General features: G+C 38.7%; 1 protein-coding gene across 2 annotated transcripts in view; it reads left to right on the top strand.

The window, feature by feature from the left end:
* Positions 1-22,039, top strand: part of MAGI3 (membrane associated guanylate kinase, WW and PDZ domain containing 3) — a 153,829-nt gene that overhangs the window by 93,336 nt on the left and 38,454 nt on the right. For both annotated transcript variants that reach the window (XM_067558774.1, XM_067558775.1), the window contains exons 4-9: positions 1,807-2,016; positions 2,916-3,090; positions 5,143-5,222; positions 8,727-8,784; positions 14,551-14,645; positions 15,272-15,460. In XM_067558774.1, the coding sequence (XP_067414875.1) occupies positions 1,807-2,016; positions 2,916-3,090; positions 5,143-5,222; positions 8,727-8,784; positions 14,551-14,645; positions 15,272-15,460 (807 nt within the window). The remainder of the gene's footprint in view (positions 1-1,806; positions 2,017-2,915; positions 3,091-5,142; positions 5,223-8,726; positions 8,785-14,550; positions 14,646-15,271; positions 15,461-22,039) is intronic.

Here is a 22,039-nt window from a genome sequence, read left to right as displayed (position 1 = left end):
GGTATTACAGCATGTACAATATGCACAATTGCCCAGCATCTGGAGATCCCCTCAGCAACTAGACCTTAACAAGCCAGGCTAACCTGAAGCTTTTACCTTAACTCCCATTTTCAATTGAAGCTTAATGGTATATTAATATGGGGAGAAGTATTGAATATTTTATTCAGTCAAAACAAAATCTGTCTACCAGATGTTAACCCAGCAGGAGTCCTCCTAAACTCTTTGCTCAGCTCCCTAATTAAAACATGTGATTAAAACCAGTTATTTAAATTTTGTTACAGTATTTTATTGAAAAAAATGCTGATCCTTTGGATTTAGACAATATATTAGAATCAAAATGTTTTCAGTTTTCTTAGGATAATTCAGTATTGAATTGATTTATTAAGAACTTTATTTGGCAAGCAAATTATCATCTGGAAACATAGGATTACAGCTCTGAGATCAGTTTTTTTAAATTGCTTTTGTGTAAATAGATACTTCATGTTTCAGCACAAAATTAATTTGCTTTTTGGCTTCAACATGCCTACAGGCTGCAAGTTACTCCAGATTAGTTATTTATTATATGCTGTACATTAGAATAGAAATTATTTTAATTTTCATTATAATTGTCCACTTTACTCCTACCAAGCTCTGCTATTAATCTCATTCTGGAGCATTAGTGAATCCAAGGTAAAAATCAGTCTCTTCATTTGTAAACCTGTGTAGAGCAGCCACTTTGGAATTAAATGCATTATACCCAGATGCACAATAACAGCATTAGTGAAAATATGGGGTAGCTGTAAATTACAGTTCTTCTTCCAGTGCTTGCTCATGTTCTTTCCCAATTTAGGGGTGTGTGCGTGCCATGTGCACCGGTGCTGGAAAACTTTTCTCTTAATGTTACCCATACAAGCCAGCTCTTGTGCCCCCTGCAGCCGTGTGCACATGCACTTACATATATGCGCTGCCGACTTCCCCTCCCTCTCAGTTCCTTCCTGCCACCAGTGATGGTGCTGGAACATCTCTTGCCTTCACAAGTTCTCGCTGAATCAAGTGGTTTTTCCTATTGTTCTAGTGTATATAGTTAATCGTTGTTCAATAGTAAGTTATAGTTGTGAGAGTCCCAGGGTCGAGGCATGCCCCGTTCCCTGGTATTTAAACCCTGCGCTTTGTATAAGAAGCCTGTGCTGAGGAGCAACGCTCATCAAAGTTGCTGAAAGTGTCTGGGGGAAGCCCACGTCCATGAGAAGCGCAAAATCTACAAAAGATCCGGTTCATGAGAGGTACTTGGGTACCGAACTCTTCTATCCCTCAGAGCTCGGCACTGCACCTGAACTCAGAATCGGACCATGAAGGTTCACAGGCCTCGAGTCCAAGGAGGATCACCCCATGTGGAGCAGCCCCTCCCCCACCTCAGCTACCAGATTCTTCCTCCTCCTCCTCATCATCATCATCAGCTGGCAGCGCATAAATGCGGGTGCATGTGTGTGCTGCTGCAGAGGGTGCTAGAGCTGTCTTGTAAGGGTACCACTAAGGAAAAAGGTTTTCCGGCACACACACCTAAATTGGGAATGGACATGAGCAACATGTCTCGAAGAACAGCAGTTACAACACAAGTAACCATTCTTTTTTGAGCATTCATCAGTTACTGGTAATGCTAATGTCTTAAGAAGTGTAGTAAATTACTTTTTCAGTCAAGTATTTCACAAAGAACTATGCTACTGTGGTAACAGAATATGTACTGTGACTTGAGCCATTCCCATGATTGTAGAGATCTTCACCAGATATCACTGCTTCTAATCTTTGCTATCTGTTTCTTAATGCCAGGTAATTTCTATGGTACCCCAAAACCTCCAGCAGAGCCCAGTCCCTTTCAGCCAGACCCAGTGGATCAAGTTCTTTTTGACAATGATTTTGACGCAGAATCCCAAAGGAAAAGAACCACGTCGGTCAGCAAGATGCAAAGAATGGATAGCTCTCTGCCTGAGGAAGAGGAGGAGGAAGAGAAGGAAGCAGTTAATGGCAGTAGTGGTGCAGGTCAGTAACAAAGGAAGGAATTCCTGATCGCAGTCAAGATTTTAATCAAGCGTCTGATTCAGGGTTCCTCAGATTCTTACTCTGAAATTTTCAGATTAACTTGAATAAGTGCACTGTCACATGATCTGAAAACTAGGTGAAGGAATGTGCACACCAGGAGATAATGAAGAATAATGCATTGAGACTGGAACAAGGTGTCCAGTGGGCTGTTGCAAAGATTAGTCTGAGATCCTGTTCTTTTTAACATCTTTATTATCACGAAAGGGGGACAACCAACACATTAAATTTGCAAATAATACTGCATCTAGGTGTTCCTTGGAAGTCACCCATTCAAGTATCCAGTCCTGTTTCGTTTCAGAGCTGAAAGAATCACAGCGCAGGTGATCTGCCTGCAGTCCATGTTATTTTTTCACAAATACAGAATCCTAAAACTGAGGTTATTGACAATGATGTCTAAACTAAAGTGCTTAAATTCACACTACTTAAAGCCTGCTGCACTGTTGTTTCCTTGTATCAGTCATGGTTCTTATACCACAGTTGTGTCTTCATACACCTGAGAGGGGTGAAGGTGTGGATTCTCTAATGGGTAGTACAAATCCTATCCTCTTTGATTGGAAGTGCAATAAGTAGTCTACCTGGATCTGTTCCAGTGTTGTGTTTTCAGCCTAGGCTCAGACAAGTATGAATTTAATGCTATTTGGCAAGGGAAGAACAGAACTCAGTGTGTTCACTTCAGTTTTTTAAATTTCACAGCAGAAAAAAATGTAGTAGAAGAATATAGATAAAATACAGTGATGTTTGGCATTCTCTCATAGCCAGAGCAAAAGGGGTGGTTCTTTGTGAGCAAAGCGGCATGAAAAATCTAACAAGCTGTAACTCTTTGCTTTAAACAACTTCAGAAAACAAAGAGAGACATTTGGATTCTTCTGACTGGATGAAGCCTGTTCCTAGTTATAACCAGACAAGCAGCTCCATGGATTTCAGAAATTACTTGTCAAGGGATGAGAGCCTAGAGCCTCTACCCAAGAACTGGGAGATGGCCTACACAGATACAGGCATGGTCTACTTCATAGAGTGAGTAGAAGTTTATATCATTATAGACTAACTTACTTTCTTGAGATTCACAAGCTCTGAGTGTCTGTAGAGAGATTTCTGTTGATTTTTATATATCTTTCTCTCTCTCCACTTTTTATTGTTGATATCTTTGCTGAAAACTATCTTCTGGCTTTGAAGTCTCATTCTGTTCCCACTCCGTATTCCTCACTGAATGTTGCCAGTTTTGTGTATTTGAGTTCATAGTGGCTTCTGTGAAGGTTATAATGATGTCATTTGGAGAGGATAATGAAGTTGATTTGAGCAATAAGCTGCAGGAATGAAAGATATGTCACAGTATCCCTATTTGGTGTCACCAGCATTTTCATCCAAGTAGCTTTTCCTTTCTGTTGGTCTTCATAGATGGATACTTGCACAGATATATATGGGGATTTCAGAGTAGTGTTTCTCTGTTTATTTTCATAGGCTGCATAATGCAGATGGGGAAACAATCCATGCAAATGCTATTAGTGTGATACTGTTTTTTGTGTCTGAATAAAATTAGATAGGAAAGCATGAAAGTTCCCTCTACAAAGTCAGCTACCTTATTTATGATGTGCACACTGTATCACACAGAATAAAAAATTGAGGTTTTGTGTTGCTAGTTAGATAAGGTTTTAATTTTGTGTGTATTTTTACTATGCCAAGTTTCATTTTAATCTGTGGGATTTTGCGTATTCTCGCTACTCTGCCTGTGATCTCTGGTATGAAATGGAATGTGAAAAGCAGCTAGTAGAATGTATAGTAGCTTGTTTAATTAATTTTAAAGCATCACACTACACTGAAGGCTAACAAAGGGAGAAATTAAGGGATTTTTCCCCCTCAAGATGAAAAGTATCTGATATCCCCAAAATTATTTATCATAGCTTCAATGGTAAATGGCTGAAAGGCTTTGTCATACTTTGTATACAGAAAAAATACATTGGCTGGAGAAGAACTTTGTGCTGAGACCATGCTGCCTGATGCAAATGTATAGGGCAAAGTTATCAATCCCTGCGTGAATGGGTTTATAATCAGAGCGTCAGTAGACATGAGATAAAGCACTGTTTCTGGATAACACAGTAACATCAGTGAGCAGAGTTATCTTAAGAGTTAACAGGTACCATATGTTCCTGCAGTGCACTGATAAGTTCTTGTCATGGAAGAGCAAAATCACTAAACTTGCAAACTCACTGGCAATTCCTTATGTTCTTTGGTTCAGAGTTATAGCAGCCTTTATATCTACATTCATATTGTGACATAAGTATCTTTTTTCTGGACTACTTAGATTGTATTAACTTTTTAACAGCTATAAGCTGCTTTTTAGGTCTTAAATCAGTTTTTCTCCATTACTTTTTCCATGGCTCTTTTCATAACCAGCCTATTCAGAGGGTGTGGCTAGCACCTTATTAAAGATCACTTTTGCTGTCTATTCCCCATAATTAAATTTTTAAAACTAGGTAAGTTGTGTTTTGGATCTGTTTTGATGAGAACCGAAAGGGACATTTGTATTCAATGTGTTCTTATTTCATCGGTTCTGTTTGTTCTACACTGAATTTATATATACATCCTCACAGTTCCGCAGAGAGACTGAATTCAGCTCCGTACACAAGTTGCATTGAACATTGAGAGATCCATTATTTTTGACAGGTGTAACCTACACTTACCTCACTCCCAACAGACCTGCTACTTTTAGTTTCTCCTTTTAAAAACTGCATAGACTGTGGCTGTGAACATGTACCTTTGAAATATTTTTGACTGCTAACTAATGTTTGCACCTCTGTAGCCTCCCATGTCATAGCAGTACAGAAGAGCTACTATGTTAGTAGTTATTACATTTAAGTGGTATATTTCCTTGGTGGCATTTTTGATGTGACAGAGGTGAGAACAGCAGGTACACTGACCTAGAAGCAAAGATTTGCATGTGGAAGGAAACTTTTGAAGAGAAGTGCTAAGTATAATAAGTTAAATTCCTTCTTTGGAAATATTTTCATCTCTCTCCCTTTATCTCCTGCTGTTTTTCTGCTCCTGATTGGGTTGTCCTATATTCCTCAGTCACAACACCAAGACAACCACTTGGCTTGATCCTCGGCTCTGTAAGAAAGCCAAAGCTCCTGAAGACTGTGAGGATGGAGGTGAGATGTTCAGAATTCTGTCTATCTGCTGTATGTTTTGCATGTTTAGATGTTATTTTACCTACTTGAAAACCAGACTAAAATGGTGTCCAGTTAGCATGTTATCAGTAGAGCTTATGAAGGCACAAAGTATGGCTCTGGATAGGAGTTTTCTTTCAAAGACTTCATTTCTTCTTTGCTATTTGGGACTAACCAGACAGATAAATTGTACCTCCACAGACAGCGTATAATAGGGGTTTACTTAGGCTCATGTTCCAAGGTCAAGTTCATCTGAAACCAAATAAATAGTAGAATTCCTAATAAATTAGATGTATTTACTTGTTTACCAACCAAAGCTAGTCCTGAGGTACAGAACTGGCTATCTAGTCACTTTGACTTAGTTCATGAAGGGACTTTCTGTGGGGTTTGCCAGTAATGAATCCTTAAGCACTTTGGAGAGTTTTTCCTTATCCGTATTATATATTTTTATATAAAGTTCATCTTCATGGAGGTCTGAGTCATTCCTAAGAATGTCCTCTGCCCTGATGGGAGACTTAAGCCAGTCAGGGGTCTTTGCATGATGCTGTTTGTGACTGACATGTCCCTTATAGAGTCACTTCCAGGGTTCTTCACAATTTGAGAAGATCCATCACAGCCAAGGCAGAAGTTTCTGCCTGAAGTTTATAACTTTCTAAATTATTTTGAAACCATTAGGTGGCTATGGCTTGGCAGCAACGGTAGGGTGACCAGGCTTGAAAGTGTTTTCAGTATATTTTCATTGGAACAATGGCGTTTAAGTGAATTATGGATCCACACAAATTCTGGAGAGCCAGAATGACACATGCTTCTAAATTCACTGTAACCATTGAAGGGAAAGACCTGGCCATCTTTGTGGACAGCTCAATGAACACTCTTGTTCAAATGTGCAAGTGTGGTGAGGGAAAAGCCCCCAAATACTAGAATGCATTGATGATGGACTACAAATATAATAGTGAAAGTACCGCCTTGTCACTTTATATATCCGTGATAGGCTCTGACTTGAAATACTCTGTTCAGTTTCTCATTGAGAGAGAGAAGTGAAACATTATTAGAATAATGGAAAAAATTTTGAGGACACTGTGAATAAATTAGGGAAACAAGTGTATAGAATAATGAGCGATAAACAAAAGGTAAATCAGGTGTTCTTTTTTACCCACTGCCATAATACCAGGACAATTAAATTGAATGTGTCAGATTTAAAACTGATAAAGGGAAATACAAAATATAATACATAATTAACCTGTAAAAACTCACTGCCTCTAGAGTTTATTGGGGCCAAGGTCTTATTAAAATTTTTATAAGGATTTGGACGTTTGTGTGAATGAGAACCTCTAGTTACATTAGATAGAATTTATTTTTAGAAGGTATATAAATACTCATGCTTTAAAGCATAAGCAACCTCTAACTAGGTTTAGGAAGAAATTTCAGTAAAAGGCTTCAGTACCATTTTCTGAAGCTTCTGGTACTGGCCACTGTTGGAGATAGGACATTTTAATATGGAACCCTTAATTCCTCCAATACAATATTTTCCATACTAAATCCAAGAGACTTCTAGTCTTACTTTTCAGTTCTCTTGACACTTTTTAAAAATAAAGCATATTCACTATCTTCTCTAATATGGAACAATGCAGGGAACTAACGGGCTGCCTGGCAGTAGATAACTGAGAGTGGCCCTCTGTCATAATTTGACTGTTTGGGGAGAGTATAAGAACATATATTTGTTTCTGTTCACCACTTGAATCAGGACTTCATACTGTGAATCTGATCTGTGCGAATGTTGTAGTAATTGTTCTACAGGCAAATCCTGCAGACACTTGCAAGGGAGTGGTGCAGTTTATCCCATCAATAAAATAAAAATGTACAGAGAAAGCAGTCTCTACAACGAACATCTCCTGTGTTACAAGAGTCGATAAGAGCTGAGGCGAGACTGAAAACGGCCTCTCATTCTCCTAAATCTGTTCTTAATGAAGCCAGCTTGAGCCACTGCCTCACAGTGCTGTTTTATTAAACATGTGTGAAGCCCACGGCTAGGAGAGGATGGGATTAAAAAAGGCATTTTAAAGCGAGAGATGCAGGACATCCTAATGAACAATACTTAACGGAGTAGTCCCACTGGGTATTTGTCTAGTTCTGCTCAGCTGTGCTGATATGAATAATGGGTAACATGCTGCCACGTGCTAGGAAAATTCCTGTTACCTTCAAGCTGGGGCAGCCGCAAACAACAGACAAAATAATTACACAGAAATCTACCCTTCAAAACAATCCAGACATCTGAAAGAAAAATAAAAGGCAATTTGTGTTCCAAATGGAACAATATTTCCACTTTGTCTTAACTTTCACATCGAGCTCCTTTCAAACAGCCTTTCCATATTTATATTTGTATGGTCAAATTAGAGTAGGAAAACTATAGCAATCAGGCCTCTGTGGTGACTGCCTGTTGCATGCAACCAGCTCTGCTTCTAGAATTTAATTCAGAAGTGAGGGAGCTTTCTGATTTTTATGCTGTTTCAGTGTGAATGTTTATTTTGTAAAGATTTCATTTCACTTCGCACACAATTTTCAAAATATGGGATCATAAATTTACCTCTAGATTTGTAATTTAGAGATATTACCTCTTGGGTGGACATAGTGCAAAGTGTTACTTTGGAGACTTGGATTCAAATCATAACAATCACGAAATACGAGTTTGAGGATGATGTTGTCTTAGTTCTCTTGTGCCCTTGTCACCACTCTACCACCAGTTTGATTCTGATTCAGGAGCGTAGGTGTAGAGTAGCAAGGGATGCTGCATGTCAGGTTGCAGTGCTTTGGGAGAGCTATATGGGAGTCTGACTGGAATGTTGCAGGTCTGGATTGAAGGGGATGTGTGTGTAGAATTGGAATAGCAAGGGGCGTTTCAGGCCAGAATTTAAGCCTCTTGGCAGAGCTTTCTGGAAGGACAGCATGACTGGAATAGCATGGTCCTACAATTCAGGACTGAGGTGGATTAAAAGTGCTACTTTGGGGGAAGGTTGCATAGCTCCTTTCCACACTATGCGTCAGCCATAGACAATGCTATCATATAGTTACATATTGCAGAGTTAAAATAAAAGCAAAACTACACAAATTAAACTAGTTATTTATATTTGGCTTAGTCTAATAAAATGAGACCTTTGTTTCTCTTCCTCCGATTGTTACTTTAGATATTTCTGTGCTTTGCTCTGAAGCTTGTTAAAATTTAAATTTTTTGTTTAAAATTAGTTTCCCCCTTCAATGAACCAGTTAGTACAGGGGGGCCCACTTTCCCTCTGGGAAATGCCAGCACTCAATTAATGGGACAGGCCATCCCCAAACATTTAAAGAGATCAGGAATATATAAATTGCTTTCATATTTCCAGTGGTCAGTCCATAATGTCTCCACTCATTTTTTCACATGAACTTTGACACTTTCAAATATTTTTTCCATTATAGTGCAGAATTTTGTTCATTCTTCTGTTCTAATTACAGAACTTCCTTATGGCTGGGAGAAAATAGAAGACCCTCAATATGGAACGTACTATGTCGAGTAAGTGTGTACACCAATTACTCACTTCGTATAGTCATCAGATTTGGTAGAGAACAATGAAATAGTTGATATGTAATAAATGGGAATTGTAATGCAACTCATTTAAGGACTATATGTATCCAGTGCAAATTGAGGGCCAGTTCTGGTTGCTGTAACTAAATTGTGCACTATTCCTAGGAATTAATATGTAGGATGATAATGCTGCTAGCTTCCCTTCACACTAATTGAGATGCTTCCTCCCCTCTTGAAGATAGATGGATGTGAGTAGCAGCTGTGGTGGTTGTTAATAGCCAGCCATGGGCTGGAAGCCAGAGAGCAGCAAGTGAAGCAGTAGGATTCACTTTGCTTCTCTTCCCCATAAATGTCCATGTGACTATACTTTTATATCTAAGAAATATGATAGTTTATTACAACAGTAATTTTATCTGGAATTAATGACTTTGCCCAAGTGGTTGGATCTCTTTCTTAATATTCTTCAGTAATAAATGAAGATAGTGAATGCTGTATGTTTAAAGAGATCAAACCATATGTCTCTGTTCTGAAATACCTTTAAAACGGAGCCTCTAGATTAAAACAGTAGCATTTGCTATTTACAAACCAGCAAGAAATTGCTTTCTCCTCATCATTGGTCTCCAAATCAGCATCATGCAGCAGAAACCCCTCAACTACTGTTACTGGCTTGCTCATTCTTCAACTCAGGCTGAATGAAAACCATCTTCAGTCATGAAGAGAAAAAGTAGCTGAGAATTGAAAATATTAACATTGGTTGGAAAAATGTTAGTGAGATCTCTGCAGAGCTGACACTGTTATTTTAATATTGTCTAAGCTAATAAACATTTTGATACTTCAGCTCAGCTTTCATACTTCAATGTTTAGCAACAAAGGCAACAAATATCATGGATATATAGAGCCAGCATCCATTTGATGTCAGGAGAAGAAAAAAAAGTTTGCTTTGCTATGCAGTTTTCTTATTGCCAAATATTTTGGTCTACTGCAGCTCTTTTGAAACTTGCAAAGTGGTATTGAGATCGATAATATGCTTATTAATCTCAGAGTTCATTCTATCACTCCAAAAGCAGCCTCAAAAGTCAAGGCCGTCTCCTGTGTATTTTCTCTCTCTTGCTTTGTTGATTCCATCTTTCTTCATTCCATTTTACTCATGTCTGTTTGTTTGTTCTTCACTGACTCTTCTTTGCTCCCCAGTCCCCCTCACCATTCTCCTTCTCACCCCACCACCATCACAAGGTTGTAGCTTGCAATGAGTGGATTGGAGGCATCTATCGGTGTCAAACAATGTTGATTTGGATGTCAAGGGAACAGGAAGAGAAACTTGCTCTGTTGGATTGCTAACGTGAGCTGCTCCTACAACCAGCAATATTAGCAGTCACAACAGGAGCAGGTAAAGGAGGGGGTGAGTGATATTCTTTGCATATGCAGCAGCACAGTGGAGAGGTAGATCTGAGGTCCTGCAGCTTGCCCCACCTGCCTTGATCCTCTCCTCTGCTCCATGCCATCCTATGTCCCCCAGGTTGGAAGAACTCCATATTAGGCTCTCTTATGAGATTACCAACATGGCTGCCAATTATTGCCACATGTGATGGGGACATCTACCAAATTGGAGCTGAACAAAAAGTGTGTCTATACCACCACCGCAGCAGCAGCAAGCTGCGTTGCATGGCAATGGCTTTCAGTCACTGTAATTTGGTCTGTATTCAAACCACTGAATCAGAGGGGGAAGGGTCTGTTCCCTATTGCAAATCCCTGGGATATGCAGTCCCAACCAAAGTAAAACATGCTAGAGCAACTTGCAACAGTACCCACAGTGCTCTACCTCCAGCGGAAAAGTCACGAAACTGCTCTGTGATCGTTAGCAGGAACGAACTGTGATGATATAAGAAATTTCCTAAGCAGGAATGCTTTATGGTAGAGTAATTTATTATATTTTTTAAAGGCAGGCACTGCTCAAGGTATTTTTCAGGTAACCCTTCAGTTATGAAATCACAAATAATCTTGCAGTGCCAATGCTGTTCTTCAGATGCTGTTTTGAAATTATTTGAAGATGGCTGAACATGCATCTTAGCAGTTGAAAAAAATTTCCTTACTAGCTTCTGATTTTCTTCAGAAAATGCATTGCATAGGAGGAGTTCCATGTAGATGGAAAATTAAAAAAAAAAAAAAAAAAAAAGTCCATTCTGAACAATGTACAAAGCAAGCAGCCAAAATAACGCGTCTTCGTTGCACTAGGTTCTGTAAGTAACCTTTTAATAATTGCTCAAGAATCTATAGTTTAAGAAACATGTATATGGAAGGGTTCTCTAAAACCTTTATAGCATAATTGGAAAACCACTGTTGCTTAAAAGTACACCATCCTAATGAGGTCCTCTGAAGTAAAGTTACCTGTGATGTCTGTACTGCTACTGAAATCCATTTTCTTTCATCTTAATACAACTCACTCAACCACCAACATTCCTTAGCTCCCAAGCGCTGCTTATTACTTCTATTGTGTTTGGAGTGGAAATGGGAAATTGGCGTGCCTTTTGGTTCCCCCTTTAAAACTGAAGCTAAGTCGATTGTATGGTTAATCTCCCAGTGGCTTATTGCTGGAAGAACTCCAGCTTATTTAAATCATTAGCCAGAAGAAGCACTTGGATTACTCCATTTAGCACAGAGGTAATCCACCTATCTATTCATGAGCTGCAACCAGAAGGGCTTTAGATCTTTTAAAAAGTTGAAAAAACAGAGGGAGTATTTGTTCTCCTTTTGTATAATGTGTGGGAGAATGGAGCTGGGACCTACCAAAGGATAAGATCTTCAGGTACCAATATAAGATTGGACCAAAAGAGAGAATTTCCCTCTCCCTTGCTTCATTGGAACAAGAATATAGCAGTTATTTCATCTCTCAAGCCCTGTTTACAAAATACATAGACATTGTCTGAGACTGGATACACAGTGTGTTTAGCATTGGAAATACACTGCAGTGGAACTGACTGATTACTCTTGTGTTCTAACTCTGCCACTGCCTGACTGGGTGACTTCAATCAAGTCATATAATCTTCCTGTCTCAGTATATCCAGAGAACTTTTTCCAGATTGTAACTGTAATAGTTATGGTAGTTTTCTGCAGTATCCTGGTCAAGCTTTACTGAATTAAGTTTAAGTATCCTAAAAGCTCATTATATTAAAAATGCCAATATTTGTGTTATTGTGGAATTGTATGTCATTTGTCTAGGAGATATAACTAATGTAAACCTGAAAAAGTGTTATGAGCTAACATGAGTGTTAAGGAGTTGAAAAGGATTCTTTTTAACAATGCTAGGACCAGAAGGAGCTGTTAGTTGAGTCGGTTTTCTAGGGGAGTAGGGAATGCAAGTGCCCACCTCCACACCTGATTTTTTGAAGCACGTCCCTGGGAGGTGTTTTTTGTCTACAAATTACCTGTTCCTGGGATCAAAAAGCCAAAATAATGTAAAGGATTAACTCTCACATTCATGGTGTTCTTGCTCTGAGCAAAAGGAGTTATGAACTTGTGGACTGTTCATTGGCCAGAGCGCTTGTGGGAGTCGGGGTGATCTCTGTAAGCAATAAGCATGCCATGTAGGTTTTGTATTGTTTTTAATATGTTTTCTCTGTAATGCTTTTACCTTCAGAATAAATGTGCTTCCTTAGAAAGAGCAGAGTGGCAACGTCACTGTGCTCAGAAGGAGCCGTGCGGCAATTCTGCTGTTTATCCTCTCGAAGGAGAAAAGTAAAGCAGGTCAGCTTAGACAGTATGACTTTGCAGAGGAATTCACAATGTAGCCATGGAGGTCTGCAGCCTTGAAGTACCTAGGTCAGGAGGGGGAGAGACACATGTCTCTGCTCAAGAGAGGCAACAGCTAGGGAGCTGGTGCCCTTACAATTTGGCCATAAAGGGGGAATACAGGTGCAGTCGCCCTTGAATGTGACAAACCATTTTAAAAATTGTTTAATAATATTGACCCATACATCAGGGGGAGTTGAGACTTCAGGGATAACATCTTTGATGGCTTTTTTTTACTGAATTACTGTAGACCTTATTTTTTTATGCTATAGCTTGTATAAAGATGTAATCACTTATAACAGAACCAAGAAAAAAGGTGAGTATTTGGAATTAGAGACTCCTTCTGCAGAAATATATGACGAGCATATGTAATGCAATTAATAATGACTACCTAATGAAGTGGAAGACTTGAAGGTAAAATGTATGTCCTGCTCATAAAAACTGTGATGTCAAAACATGTTGGATTAGTTTACTGTTTTCTGACATACATAAACCAAAACCACAGTATAGCAATTAGTCTAGATGAAGAAGAGCCCATATTTAGCTTAGATGTTTGCCAACATATATTAGTATTTAAATAAAAAATCTGTTAAATAGATTTATTTTAAAGTACGTACTTTTTTAGTAAGACCTAAAGGGCATATTCTGTCCACTGATGAATGCATATGGGAACAGTTTGTGCATAACCAAAGACAACGTGGGCCCTCATTTATAAAAACTGAAAGTACATAAAGCCTAGGATTTTCAAAGGAGTATAAGGGAGTTAGGTGCCCAAATCCCATTGAATTTGCAAATCCTTTGAAAATCCAAAAAAAATCTCATTTGTTTTTCAATTTATGCTGTTTATTTTCTGCATTTCTTTCATCTTTGAACAGATTAGAGTAGTCTCACTTTCTAGGCTTCTGCATTAGTATGAAGCTGGAGTGCTTGGGGTTCCAATACTACAGGGGGGAAAGTGGCATTTTAAAATATATTCATTTTTTTCAGTGTAACTAAGACATTTTCCTGTGTCGTAAAATTTAGTTATTTAATAAAACTGCCCGATTTTTACATCTAATTTTACAATTTACTTTACTTATTGTTACATTAATAATTTTGCAACACGTAACTTATGATTACAGATCTTAATTGGGAAAAACATTTTGATTCTTTTCAAGAGTAAAATTAATGGAGAAATAAGGGAAGGGGGTGTTCCATCACGAAAAATTGCAGGAAATATAACAATCAATCACTGTTAATGAAATTATATCCTGCATAACCACACTCCTCAAAATCTGAGCTCTGAAGCTTATTTCATTTTTTCAAGAATTGCAATCCACAACTGACACAAGGGGAGAACAGGTATGCAATGCTGAGACTGCATACACATTTCCTCTTTTTAACTCTGTGGTGCTCTTAATGTTCACATAGTCAATGGGGAACAAAATGGATGCCAAAGTTGCTTGGGTCTTTATGTGCAAGTTTGAGCAGGGGTTCAGCCTATCTAAGACAAAAAATCCCTCTGCTTTAGAGAAGCCTTAGCACTGGCTTAGCCACTTACCACGATTTGATGTTTGGAGCTCTTCACTGATAACATTGCCCGTCATTTTAAAATGGAGCCAAGTTACAAATTTTGTAAAAGAGAATGGACTTTACTGAACAGCATGTCTCTTGGCTGAAATTAATTATTATTAAGGCTCCTGTAGTGCCGGAACATGATTTACTTTGCTTCTACAAGCATCTTACAGGCACTAAAAGCAGCAATGGCTTTGAAAAGTAAATCAAAGTGTCTGTGTAAAAAACAGTAACGGCTATTCGTATTTGTTGTAATATAACATCTTAGCGTTCATGGCTCCTTAGTGTTTATCTAAGATAAAGCAAAATGGTATTTGTACTAAAACCACTGGTAATTAATTTCCCTGTGAAACTGGAAATTGGAATAAAGCTTTTTACCCTGAAATGCTAACCTACTGTTCGTACATTTTGCAGTCACATTAACCAGAAAACCCAGTTTGAAAATCCAGTAGTGGAAGCCAAGAGAAAAAAACAGCGAGGACAGACTGATGTTGGCCCTTCAAAAGCAGGTGCATTTTTAAGTGACTGTTCTTCACTATTAGCTGCAGTATCTTTAGGAATGAAGAGCAGTCTCAACAGTGACGTTTTCTGAGTGTCGTAGTTCAAGTAAATCTTCATTTTATCTGTTTGCCATGAGTTTAAATATTCATTGTAGCCTTTTGTGATCCTAAATAAGTTTTTCTCCGACTTCTATTGAGATGAAAACTTGGACTAAATTAATATGCTTTATTGTACGGAGTGTGGGGAGTCCAGAAGTTAAGTTGAAAAAATCAGTTTTAATTAGCATTTTCACATTTCTGGGATTTTGAATGTTTACTATGAAACCTGAATGTTTCTCCAATTTAGTACGTTGTATTTAATTTTCTAGCTCTTTCAGGACAAATCACTGGTTCTGTAGCAGACAGCAGTCAGCATAGGTCTGCCTGTGTCTGTCAACATCATTAGTAAACTATGCACCTACAGCCTTAACAGGCTCTAGTTCGTCAAAGCTCAACTAATATCTGACTATTGCAAGTTGCGTATGCACTTCATATCTTTTTTCTTACCTTATTAAACTATCTCAGTTTACCTGTGGGTCATTTCCTTGCAGCACTGCTGTTGCTGATAGAATGTGTTGAATTCTTTTTACATTCAGAGCCAGAGAAGTCTCTCTTCACCAGAGATCCAGCCCAGCTTACAGGAGCCCTAATACGGACATCGTTGAAGAAAAGCACTATGGGTTTTGGCTTCACAATTATTGGTGGAGACAGACCTGATGAGTTCCTGCAGGTGAAGAATGTGCTGAAAGATGGACCTGCTGCGCAGGATGGGAAAATGGCACCAGGTGATGTAGTGTTTCTCCATTACAAATGATGTTCCTTGGCCAAAAAAGAGGGAAGCAGTGATGGGCTGTGGAGAATTAGATGTTCCACCTGCAGTCATTCATTTCAAAAGCACCCCTTGCCTAAAGCTCTTCCTCATCAGAGTGGGGAAAATATTATGCAGAGTTCAGACCCCTCAAATAGAAAAGAAGCAAATATTTCCTTAACATGGATTTGCATTAAAATGTCTGAGAGTTCATTGGTTGTCTATTGCAAATCCTTTGCTGCATGTTACAAAAGATTATTGTTGAGCTCAACCAATGGACTGATTGAAGGAGCCCGTGAACTACCATGTGTTCATTGTATTGTTTGTTTGTTTGTTTGTTTACTTCCTGTTTGGAGCTACATTGTGCTGGGCACTTCTCAAATATGCAGAGTCCATTCCCTCAAAAAGCTTATGATCTAATTTAAGACAAGACTCTACAAATGAGTATAACAGAGTGGTGGAGGGATACTTGGATAATAAATGTTTATTACATTGTAGTCCTCCTCAGTGAGCTAGCTCAAGGTGATGGCAGTAGGAATGTTAAACCTCACATTATGGTCAGGGTATAAACTGTGATGCTGTAATATGAGTTATTTTTACACGGTTTGTTTCCTGAACTTCGTTTTCTCTGCCTGGTTGGTTAATTGTTACTAATAAAATTGGAGCTGTTTGGCTTAGAATTTAAAAGGATGAAATTATACTGTTCTGTAACATTTCTTTTGAGACTTATTAGCTTCCAGGGTTTTGATGCTGAAGCTGCATGCAATGTAATAATATTCCCAAGACACACTTGTCCTTTAGTTTTGTTAAAATAGTTACTGAATCTAGAGAAGTGTGTTAAAGTGATTTTCTCAAATAGTTGCAACATGATATGGGGCTGGCTTCTACTGATGATTTGGCCTGCTTTGTATAGTTCTCAGTCTAGTGGGGATGTTACCTAGTCACAGCTAGACCATTGTGATTCTACCTCTAGTACAGTGATACTCAGACTGAGGCTCATGAGCTGCAAGTGGCTTTTTAATGCGTCTTCTGCGACTCTTTGCAGCACATGACATTAAAACACTGTGTGATTAAATTATTAACCAATCAGGGTGCTTCTACTATGTGACTATCCAATTATTTCCCATCATATTGTTTAAATGTTTATATATAGTACTATAGTAAATGAAACAATAATTCACGCTATGGTGGCTCTTTTGGGTAATGTTGATCGCTAATTTGGCTCCTGAACCAGAATTCTGAGTATCACTGCTTTAGTATTTGGTATCAGTTAGATTTCTGTTAATGGAGGCTATGTACAGATTGCATTATGCATGTTGATTTTTATAGACCACCACACTCTTCTTCAGGATTCTTGGAATTTCTTGAGGTTTTTTATTCTTTTCAATGAATGATTATTGCTACAGGGGAATAATTTGTGTGAAATATTCAGTTGGTATCAGTATGTAATTTTATTTTCTAACCTCGATTAAATTTCTTAATAATTTAGCTTCAAACACATTTGCTAACAGAGACTCGAGGAACTCCAGCCACTGAGTAACTGGCCTTCCCTTGGAGCAGTGTGTTTACATTAATTTAGTTTCTCCAGTGCCTTGTGACAGATGAGGCAACCCAGTGTTTCCACCTCTGTCCATCTAGCACCATGTTTCTTGCACCATTGTGGTTTGCTTCCATGACACCAACATCTTTCTCAATGGTTTTCTTACGTGTTATCTGTGGTCGCCTCTTTTCTGTCTCCCATCACATGGTGTCCAGGCAAGGGCTTGTCTAGGACTGCAGTTTTTGACATCTGCACAACATGCCCAACCCACTTCACCCTTCTTCCTTGAATCATTATCTCTATGATCCTGTTGGCCAGGCCTTTGCAACTCCTCAGCTTCAGTGATTTGATCCCACCACAGACACCAAGTCTTCTCTGCAAGCATCTCTGATGGAATGTGTTGTCTTGTATCTGCATTGTTTCTATAACTGTAATTTTTTTACGTGGACAGGCAATTAGCCTGACTCACAATCGCAGGTCCATGTTCTTTATTCAATATATTCAGAGTAGCCCACACCATGTACAGGGTTCCCTTATCTGCCACCGATGGAAGGGCCTTGTAGTTTGATGCCTCCGATTTGGGAGCAGTGGGCCATTTTGCTACACCCATCCCGCTCATTCAGCCAACATCTGTCCTAACTGATCATTTAAGGGCTTGTTTCAGAAGTTGCTGATGCTCCACTGCTAGCAGCTATGTTAGTGTGCCAGAGAATCAGAGCCATGCAAAATGGTTCCTAAAATTAAAATATAAAAATTGAACTTTATAATAACTCCTTGCACTCCTACAAAACCATTTTTGCAAGGATCTCTGTGTGCTTTATAATCCCTTGTTAGATAGTTTTGTCCTCATCTTACATGTGGGGCACAGAGGTGAGTCAGTGGCAGAGACAGGATAGATTCAGTCTTCTGTTCTAACAATTGAACCTCTTAAAAACATAAAATAGTTGGAAAGTATGTTAAGAATGTGGAGGTTATCTTGCAGAGGGAGCAGAGCTTGGGGAGCATACTCATGCACAGAACAGCGGGCACTCTCTTCTCTGACTCCTCATTGGTGTGGAAGGGAGGATGAAATAAGGCAAGGCAAAAGGAAATATAAAAAATATACTTATGAAGAAAGTGTTAGAAACTTAGTGAGATTTTTTTGTCCTCCTGAGCCATTTGGGTTTTTGAGGTGTCTGAACTATACATCTTATTTTTCTGTATGGAGAACATAGGAGAAGCAAGCCCAGCAGGGATTGGATGCTACTAGCTATTCCTTATGTGTAATGAGTAGGAATTTTTCAGTCCGTGTATCATTTGCAGCTCTACTTTGATGCCATAAAGGCAATAAACTTTCCTTTAATAAAAAAAAAAAAAAAAAAGAGGGCTGTACTTCCTGTACGCTGTTGCTGCTGCCGCCCGTAAAGTAAGATCTAGTGCAGCATTACATTTCTTTTCCATTGCGCACACTGTCAGTGAGCGACATTTTTAAGATCAGGGAAAGAGGGTTTTTGCTGGTATTTGGAAGTGATGCCTATGTTTTAGCAAAGCTTCTTCAAAAATCCATGTCACTTCATAGTTTTTACACTTCTAATGGTTCCATGCATTGCTGCTAATCCACCTGCAGTATGTGTTACCTGTCAGTTTTTCCTAGCAGGCACTTACTTGTAAGGCAAGGCGTCCAGTAGAGAGCGCACTCACAGCATAAATAGATGACACTTGTGATGAGTGGTTCCTGCGCAGTATGTGTGGTAAAGATAAAGGTTGATGGTTCTAGCTAATCACACACTGTGCTCTGCTGTATGTGAAGTGACTTAGCAACTATTTCCTGCATTTGTGGACAGCACCTGTTCTCATCAGCTGGAGGCGTTTGTAAGGAATGTCTGTGCCTACTTGTCTATAATGCACACATCACTGTGCTATGAGTTTTCTTGAACAGACAGCTGTAGGTTGTCACTCTCTCTCCAGCTTAATAAAGGAACAGAATTTGAATAGCTTACTCTTTTTCTGTTTTTCAAGTACATTTTCCCCTTTATGATGATGCAATACTGATGCCATCATAAAATTATTTGTTCATTGCCATGAAATGGTAGCTCCTCAACATGAAGAAAAAGGAAGCTAACTTAACATTGACATCTGCTTCCTGAGCAAATGCAACAAACAAAACCTCATCCCCAAGGGCTCACTATCTATAACCCACTGACCATTACACACAACTCCAAATATACTGAGCAGCTCTGCAGAAGCTGCAGAAGGACTTCAGAAAAACTGAAGAAACAACCAACTCAAAGCAGCACCAGACCCTGCCATGATAGATGAAAAACCAGCAGACATATCTCCTCCCCACAACACGCCTTCCAAGATCCACGAGTCCCACGTGTGCTTATCAAAGCATGTGGTGTACCTCATCCAGTGCACTAATTGCCCCCAATAACTACTATGTGGGGTGAAACCAGACAGTCGCTATGCTCTCCAATGAGTTCACACAGAAAAATGATAAAAGACCGAAAACACCATATCACTTTTCTCACAAAACAATCACTCTATATCTGACCTCTCAGTCCTCATCCTCAAAGGAAACCTGTACAACGTCTTCAAAAGAGAAACCTGGGAGCTTAATTTTTGCTAGACACTAAAAATCAATCTTAATAAAGATACTGGATTTATGACTTTTACAACAAACTGTAACCCGATAACTGCGCTTTTTTTGTCCTTTGACTGGAGGGGTGTTGACAGGCCCCTTCACCTTGAATGGTCTCCTAGACTATGTGTTAACGACTGATGCTAAACAACCTTTTCCACCTTGTATTTATTTACGACACTGAGTATTTTTGCCAGGACTGAAAAAGCTCTGTGTAGGTCAGAAGCTTGTTTTGCACCAACAGAAGCTGGTCCAATAAAAGATATTACCTCGTCCACTTTGTCTCTTCGGTCCATTGCCAGGCAGACATTGTACTGGGGGCCACACGCCCTATTTACATCTTTTTTAGTTTGCTCCACAAAGTCAGGTATTTTGACAGCACTTCATGATTTATACTTTCCTTTTTCTTTGCAATAAATATTTAAGATTTTAAGTGGACATCTCAGAGTGCAAAGGCCAAGTCTTTGACCTGCTTCTTTTTGTCTCTGTTAGCAAATTTTCACATAATTTTATAGACGTGCTCTCTCTCTCTCTCTCTCTCTCTATATATATATATATATCTATAAAAAAATAATTGGGTGGAAGAGGGCTGGTTCCCACATAAATGCTTAATGCTCAACTTTTCTGTTAGGAAAAACATAATTTGTTGTAGCAACTTGGCATTCTCAAATGACCCTACAATAACGTATGTATGCACATGCAGCTTAGCCCTTGGCCACAAAGGCCCCCCAATGAAGGAAAAATATCACAAGTGAGTTTTGACATTCAGCTTGTGTAAGGCATGTTTAACAATTAATAATACAGTCATAAACGGTAAATAATTCCCCGAGTGGCCTTTAAAATCAACACAAAAATTATTCAGGAACAGCATTTCCCTTTCAAAGGCACCTACACTAATCACCATTTAAAAGGAGGGGAATAACTTCAAGACTAATAACATTTGCTGTTTCAGTTCTTTATTTTTTCCCTCCTTTTCCAGTTTTGGGCTGGGATGAGTCACAGCAGCTCCTCATTCTTGCAGGATTTTCTAATTTTAGATTCTGGTTTATCTTAACCATGCATGACATAACAGCAGGCTTATGTGGCATAGCATATTATTTTTGTATATATGAATTGCTTACCTTGAAGCTATGGAAACATTTGACTTAAAAAAAATCTTAGCTTGGCTATGTTGCTTGTTGCTCTGTTTTTATCAAGTTCTGTCTCTCTCATTTAATAAGAGCAGTGGTCTAGGACTTGGGAGATCTGAATTCTGTTCCTGGCTCTGCCACTGCCTGCTGGGTGACCTTGAGAATATCACTTTTGCTCTTTCTGCTCCATATTCCCCATCTGTAAAATGAGGATAATTTATACTGATCTCATATGTAAAGCACTTTGAGATCTGCTGAAGAAAAGTGCTCTATAACAGCTAGGTATTATTAATTGTTCCATTAACACTTATGAATATATGGCCTTCTCCCTGGAAAGTAATAATTTATTGCAGCTCTACTTCTGTTTTTTAAGCTATACATAAATATATACTCTTCTGTATAAACATCTGACGCTAACTGCTTCAAAAGATTGAGGACTTGTTCAGTCTCATTTGTTGAATGGTTTCTGCTCCCTGTATACATGCTAAGTGAAAACAGTGCATTTTCTCTGCCTGGGAGCGAATTTGGATCCAGGTCTGTGTTGTGAGTGGTTGCTGCCAAAAGCAAAATGCCAAATGTTAAAACTGACAACAGAACAACACTATAATAATAATAACAGGAATAAACAAACTGTTACACAAAATGAGCAAGTGAAGAGGCAAGAGAGGTGAGGAAAACCCTGCAGTGTGAGGAATTAAGTACACTGTGGATATTAGTTACATTGGTTCAATTAAATTGTCTCAGGAACCTATAATTTATACTGCCTTCGCTAAGATGTGTTCTCATATCCTTGTGTATTGGGGTTCTTACTGTTCTGGTAAGAAAATAACTGTAATGCTAATTAAAATAATAAAAAACAAAAAAACTTTTAGTAACTAATTCCTAACTCTGCTGCTGACTTGTGATTTGACCTTGGCTAGCTCCTTTTCTTGTCTGTTTCGTTTCCCCATATGTAAAAATGAGAATAGTCCCTTCGCATTATTGTATAGTGCTTTGAGAACTTCATAGGAAAAATGCTATGTCCATGCACACTATAATTACTCTTACATGTGGGTTATTTTAGTGAGAGAGAAGCCCAAGTGATTGGCCAGTTTGCTCAGTGGAAGTATTTGCATGCTCAAAGGTACACATCCACATGGTGAAATAGACTTCCAAGATATAACACGTGCTGCTGTTTTAGTATGCACAGTTGAGAATGTATTTTCAGTAGAAGCAATAGAAAAATACAAAATGCAGAGGCACACTCAGGGAAGAATGTATGTGTGT

Source organism: Emydura macquarii, unplaced genomic scaffold (assembly GCF_026122565.2).
Source record: "Emydura macquarii macquarii isolate MOO-44397 ecotype Brisbane River unplaced genomic scaffold, CSIRO-AGI_Emac_v2 contig_2184, whole genome shotgun sequence".
NCBI lineage: Eukaryota > Metazoa > Chordata > Testudines > Chelidae > Emydura > Emydura macquarii.
The sequence above is the reverse complement of the archived record's forward strand: the minus strand, read 5'-3'. Positions and strand labels throughout refer to the sequence as shown.